The 6,929-nt window shown below is 42.8% G+C and overlaps 1 protein-coding gene across 4 annotated transcripts in view; it reads left to right on the top strand.

Moving 5' to 3' along the window:
* Nucleotides 1-251: 251 nt before the first annotated feature.
* The window catches only part of snap47 (synaptosome associated protein 47), a 28,823-nt gene continuing 22,145 nt past the window's right edge, over nucleotides 252-6,929 (top strand). For 2 of the 4 annotated variants that reach the window (XM_041190664.1, XM_041190659.1), the window contains exons 1-2: nucleotides 252-1,097; nucleotides 4,356-4,910. In XM_041190664.1, coding sequence (XP_041046598.1) covers nucleotides 4,411-4,910 — 500 coding nt within the window. In that variant the 5' untranslated portion in view covers nucleotides 252-1,097; nucleotides 4,356-4,410. Of the gene's footprint in view, nucleotides 1,098-4,039; nucleotides 4,059-4,355; nucleotides 4,911-6,929 lie in introns of all 4 variants that reach the window. The other 2 variants (XM_041190663.1, XM_041190660.1) reach the window with 2 other exon arrangements.

Below are 6,929 nucleotides of genomic sequence, written 5' to 3'. Positions count from 1 at the left end.
GGATCTGTGTGATGGACAGGGAGCGGGGCAGGTCTGGTGATTGAGAGGGCGGGGTTTGGGGTCTGGGTTATTAATACGAAAGGGGCGGGGTCTGAGTAATTAACAGGGAGAGGGGAGGAGTCTGCGACTAACATGGAGAGGGACGGGATCAGTGGGAGATTGACAGGGAGATGGGCGGTTTCGGGGTATCAGAGGGTGGGACCTATATGATTGACAGGAGCGGGTTAGCGGACGAGGCGGAGCCAGGCTGAGAGACAAACCCTGGGTGGATAGCAGCGAGAGAGACGTGGAACTGATCGTTTGCAGCCTCGAAGAGATGGAGTGGGCCTGAGATTGAGATACAGAGGCAGCGGGTGGAGTACTACAGGCCGGCAGAGAGGGCCTTGGCTCCGGCCCACAGTCAGCTTACACTGTGAGGGAGCAGGAGTGTCAGGCTCAGGGATAGAGAGGGACAGGGGAAACCCTGGAGAGACTGGCTGCCAGTTACTGCAGGGATACAGTGTCTCCTGGGAGAAATCCTGCAGGAGAAAGCAGAATATTTTAGGAAAACCTTGCAGGAGTAGGAAAACGTGATAAATTCCGCAGGAGAAAAATATCTTGAAATAAATCTTGCAGGGGATAGGAGAATATCCTGAAAGAAATCTTGTAGGATAGAGAACATCCTGGATGTTGCAAGAAAGAGAAGAACGTCCAGAGATAAATAATTCCTGCAATAAGAGGGGGAGGGGGGTGGAGAGAACATCCAGAGCTAAATCCTGCAGTGAGAGAGAGGGAAGCATCTTGGAGAGACGAAGGCTGCAGACTTACCGGCGGAAGAGAACAAAATGGAATAGCCTGACAGGCAAATAACCATAAGTAGAAGTACAGGGAATCAGGAAAGAAAGCAGGAAGCCTGCTTACAGGAGTGTACAGGAGCTAGAGGAAATAAAGGGAGCAACCAAAAAAAGTAGAGGATTTTTTTAAAAAGCACAAAAACAGGAAATATACAGAAGAGAACAAGTTGCGTAAGTGATGCACAATGTGCAAAGAAGTACAGAAAGGACAATGAGTTGGAAAGACAGCACAATTTAGGCAAACGGAGGTAGAGACGCACACAGGTAAGCAGACTGAAAGATTTAAGGAGCTTGATGTGAGAAAAAGTGTTGTATTACAGACTGAGAGAAGTTCCAAAGGGGAGTAAGGGATATCAACCCTGACAATGTACAAGTAGAAATGCACATTCCAATAGTTTGTCATCCTGATAGTTCATTGGTAAATAAGCAAAATGAAGGGTGACCTCCCTAGTGTGTAACCAGGAAACTGATAAATGTATTTAGACTAGAAAAATAATTTAATATTTTGCACTACCAAAAAGAAAGGTGGGGAGGGGTGGTGGGAAGACGTAGCTGAATCCTTGCTCACTGATTTTTGGTATTTTGGTTGTATCAAAAGATCCTGACTTTTGTGAGTGGAGTGGAATAGAGAAGGATAGTTTTAATGGAGCTACGCTGGTGATGATTGTTAAGTGAAACAAATGTGTAGATCTAACTTCATGATGTTATACATTTGTGGTTAACTCTTGTATGCTGCGTTATGGTGTCAGATGTGCTCAGTTGTTTGCATTCTTGCCTCTGAATCACAAGGTTCCAGGTTCAGAGTCCCATTCTATGGGTTGAGCACAAAATCAAGGCTGGCATTCCCATGCAGGACTGAGGGAGCACTGCACTGTCAGAGGTGCTATCTTTTGAATGCGATGTTAAACCGAGGCCCTATCTGCCTGCTTGGGTGAATGTAAACATTCCTATGGCCTTATTTCGAAGAAGAATAAGGGAGTTGCTCCTATGCTTTGATAAAATCACAAAAACAGAGTATTTGGTCATTATTACATTGCTGTTTGTTGGAGTTTGTTTTGCACAAATTGGCTTCCACGTTTCCTACATTACAATAGTGACTGCACTTTAAAAGAATTTCATTGGCTGTAAAGCGCTTTGAGACATCTGGAGGTCATGAAAAGCCCTGTATAAATGCAAGTTTTTTAAAAACTTTTTATGCTAGCTGATATTGTTAATGGGTCTGTTTTTTCAGGTATTACACATGTGAACTAGTAGGCAACTTAGCCCTTTGAGCCTGCTCTGCCATTCAACAAGATCATGGCTGATCTTCTACCTCAACTTCACCTTTCTAATCAGAGTATCACCTGCAATGGCTTCTCTTCCTGCTCTCGTGGCCCCCAAGGATCTATCCTTGACAATTTCCCATTTCACATGTTACTCCTCAGCAACATCTCTGAAAACATGGTGTCATTTTTCACATGTGCACCGACAAAATCCAGCTCTACCTCACCACTGCCACTTTTAAATCTTCCACTCTCACTAAGTTATCATTAGGCTGACCGACATCCAGTACTCGATGGGCAGAAATTTCTGCCAACTAAATATTGGGAATATTAAAGCCATTGTTTTTGACCCCACTATAAACTCTGTTCCCTAGCCACCAACTACATCTCTATCCCTGACAATTGTCTGAGGCTGAGCTTGACCATTCACAGCCTTGGTGCCCTATTTGATCCTGAGATATGTTTCTGATCATCGGTGTCATCACTAAGGTTGCATATTTTTACCTCTGTAACATAGCTTGACAGCACCCCTGCCTCAGCTCACCTGCTGCTGAATCCCTCATTCATGCCTTTGTTACCTCTAGACTTGACTACTTCTGGCCAGCCTCCCATATTCTACCCTTTGTACATTTGAGGTTATCCAAAACTCTGCTGCCTGTGTCCTAACTTGCACAAAGTCCCTTCCATCCATCACCCCTGTGCTTGCTGACCTGCATGGGCTCCTGATCAAGCCATGCCTTGATTTTATATTTCTAATTTATGTTTTCCAGTCGTTCATTTGCCTCGCCCCCCTTCCCTGGTCTTGTAATACCCACAACCGTCTCAGATATTTGCACTCCTCTAACTCTTGATCCCTGTTAGTGGCTGTGCCTTCTTAGTCCCCAAGTTCCTGCATTCCCACCCTAAACCTGTCCACATCCTTTTTCCTCCTTTAAGACACTCCTGAAAACCTATCTCACTGCCCAAGCTTTTGGCCACTCACCTAACATGGTCTTATGTGGTTCAGAGTGAAATTTGGCCTTTTAAAGCTCCTGTGAAGCAGCTTGGAACTTTTTATTATGTTAAAGAACTATATAAATACAAACTGTTGTTAATGTATGCACTAATTCACCAAGTGTGAATTTACTTCATCATATAAAAAGGATGTTGTTGCTCTTAAAGCTAAGAAGTGAGCAATGGAAATAGTTGCAAGGATTAGGAAATTTAAGTTACAAGAAAATATTGAGATAATTAGGATTGTCCGCTTTGGTAAAGGACTTTGAGGGCTTTAATGGAAGTTTTCAAGATATGAAGGAAAATTATGACTGAGGAGACTTGTCCAAAGTTCCAAAAAATTCAAATATTTGAGATTAAGATAAATGAGTTAGCTCTGAGTAAGACAGGAAGTCAAGTGAAATCTTTTCACCCAAAGAGAAATTGAGTGGTGCAGTAATTTACAAACACAACTTGTATTTATATAGCACCTTATATAACTTCATTGAAGTGTAAATCGGACAAAATTGACACAGAGCCAAAGAAGGAACTACTAGCAAGGGTGATTAAAAGTTTAGTCAGAGGCTGGCTTAGAGAGGATCTTGAGAGTAATGCAGAGAGATTTAGGGAACAAATTCCTCTCTCAGGGTACAGCAGCCAATGATGGGACAAAAAGAGGGGGAGATGCATAAGTGGCCAGAGTTGGAGGAATGCAGAGTTGTTGCAGGGTTGTTGAGCTGAAGGACATTAAACCTAGGGAGTGATTAGGCCATAAAGAAACATCAAGACCATTGCCGTGGACAGCATTAATAATTTTGAGACAATTTAGATGTGTTTTCGTGGAGAGGGATTGAGAGATATGGTGAGAAGGTGAAGTAGATCTGCCAAAATGGGGTAAAGTCATTGTTAGTTTTTTGATGTTTCTGAAAATGTTTAATATGTAATTGTTTTTTGATCTCTTGGGACTTCCAGCCAGAAAGAGATCGCTCAGGTTGGTATGTAGATCAAATTTGTCTTGTGTGCCTCATTGAATTGGCAAACAACCTGATACCAAAGTAATTCAATTTAATTAAATTGCATCTTTAGTAAACTGCTTTGCACTGCAGAAAAATAGTTCAGACACCAGAAATTCTGACCAAAACATTCTTCAAAGAAGGATATATAATCTTCTTGTTCAAACCCCTGTAAAAGGGTCTTGATATTAAGGCTTATCTTTTAACGTGATCTATGCATTCTTTTGCTGAGCACTAACTAAATTTCCCCCTTCACCTCACCCAATCATACATAGATTTCCCTATATTTATCAACACACAGGCCTCCTGGGAGGGTCAAGTGCTGCTGTGATGAATAAAGACTTGTGCATCCATTCCTGGCCTGGTTCTTACTATCTAGACAGTGAGAAACGATGGGTTTATGGCAAATTGTCGCTCACACCGTGCCAGTTGGCATTCACATCCGACAAAGAGGGGCTCACACTGATCAGCTTCAAACTCTCTGCCATCACCGGCATCAAGAAGGAGGCATCCAGCTTCATATTCAGCTCACTCACTGTGCTGGTGGGCGGCAACGAGAAGCACTGGTTCAGCTCACTGCAACCCAATCGGACAGTGGTGTTCAACGTCATCGAGCACTTCTGGCAAGCGCAGTTGCTTTCATCTGAAGGGGTGGAGGTAGAGGCCAGCCCGGATCGTATGTCGAAGGGGAGGCAGCTTATCAACCTGGCCTCCAGCTCTCACCAGCGCTTGGAAGATACAGCCAAAGTACTGCATCATCAGGGAGAGCAGTTTGACTGCATCATGAAAGGGCTGGACAAGATCGAGTCAGACATGGATGTGGCAAACAGGTATTGGGGTTGTGCGGTGTTATTGTAAGAAAATGTGTGAATTTAAAAAGAGACAGGAGAGAGGAAGGTCCTCTGAAAGGGAAGCTAGGAAGGCAGTACTGTATCCAGTATAATGTACATTGAGTTAAAGAGAACAGCTCAGTCCCACTGTTATGACTGATGCAGTTGGTAAAGCGTTGTTATTTAAAAATCCCAGAGGGAAACTTTAAACTATCATAACCTATAATTTTAAATGCTATGTTTGAGATGCAACTCTAACTTAAACTAATTGAAACATTTTATTAATTTACACAGGTTGAAATATATGTACATGGCTACAAATTACTACTATCATAACTTTTAACAACTTCCCAAACTAATCGCCATTAAGGCAACAGCAACACATAGACTTAACAAAACACCAGGCAAAGCATTTTCACCATACATTAATAGCTTTATGACACCCACATGCTACTCTATAGGGTGCACACCTGTGTCAGCTCCTACAACCTGTACAACACACATTGAGATAAAAAAGGAACAATTCACTCCTCCTACCTCTTTATTATGTGTTTCCCCCAAAATAAAATCTTCCCCAAGTCACTTGTAACTGCCATCTATCTATCCTTTGACCCACCATTTTCACCATATTTCTGTAGCTATCAGTCTGCTTAGCTGTTCCCTCACCTCCATTTTTAATGTTCTTTTTCCTCAGTAAAGCCATTAAACCTCTTATTCTGGTCATCCCCCAGGTCTGGCCTTCATTTAACTCCCTCATGTTCAAATCTGTCCCCCTTGAACTTATCTGTTGCATAACTGGTTATTCATCCATTGCTAGATCTGACTGGATCACACCGAGCACTATCAGACCCCTCTCTCCTTTGCCAAAACTGCTCGATATTTCATGTTCATCCTGGAAAGCAAAAAGAACCCCATCTGCCTGGTTTCTCATGTGAACAACGATATAGAGGAAAAGACCTACTGGTTCATCCGGTCTATCTCACACCATTGTGCATCACGATGGGAGAGGAATAAAGACTAAGATACATTCAATCCCCAACCCAGCCAGAAGTCATATAGTCACTTTTTTTTATTCATGGAAATCATGGGCTGTGGGGATCGCTGGCTAGGCCAGCATTTATTGCCCATCCCTATTTGTCCTTGAGAAGGTGGTGGTGAGCTGCCTTCTTGAACCGCTGCAGTCCATGTGGTATAGGTACACCCACAGTGCTGTTAGGGAAGAAGTTCCAGGATTTTGAGCCAATGACAGTGAAGGAATAGTGATATATTTCCAAGTCAGGATAGTGGGTGACTTGGAGGGGAACATCCAGGTGGTGGTGTTCCCATGTGCCTGCTGCCCTTGTCCTTCTTGCGAGGGGTAAAAATCAGATTAAAAATCCAGCTCAATTAAGGAAAAAAATTCTGGAAACATCTTTTCCTGCCCCCTTAGATGTTCAAAACTAGTGCAGGTGATTAAAGTTACCAGATGCCTGCTTATTGTACAGGTGAAAAGCAGCTCCAACTCTCCGAAGTCACTTGTAGCTGTCAACTATCTAGCCTTTGAGGTCCAACTTTCACACAAAGAAATGCAGTAAATCAGTGTTTACCATGCAAGTCAGCAAACTGTTCCACAAATCCACTATTCTCTGGGAAGGAAAATCACCACCTAACACTTTTTTCAGATTTCCAGGCACCCACTGTATTTTTCTTAAGTTCCTAACATCTAGACCGTGCAGAGTTTTAAGATTATGACCCTTGCTCCCTCCTTCTTCACTGCATCACCTTAACTCTGAAACCTACAACCCTAAGAGAATGCGATGTTCTTACAATTCTGCCCTTTGAATCCCCCAGTACCTTTAGCTGATTTGGCCTTTTGCTCTTCAATTTATTCTGCAAATCTCTGCCATTCCACCCCCCTCTTCCCCTTTAAGACCCTCATTAAAACCATCCTCTTCCGCCAACCTTTTATTCACCCTCTTATTATCTTCTCCTTCAGTGTCAATTTTGTCCAGTTATGCTTATGTGAAACAACTTGGGCAT

The sequence above is a fragment of the Carcharodon carcharias genome, chromosome 6, assembly GCF_017639515.1.
Source record: "Carcharodon carcharias isolate sCarCar2 chromosome 6, sCarCar2.pri, whole genome shotgun sequence".
Taxonomy (NCBI): domain Eukaryota; kingdom Metazoa; phylum Chordata; class Chondrichthyes; order Lamniformes; family Lamnidae; genus Carcharodon; species Carcharodon carcharias.
Note: the sequence above shows the minus strand (reverse complement) of the source record. Positions and strands in the feature narration are given on the sequence as shown.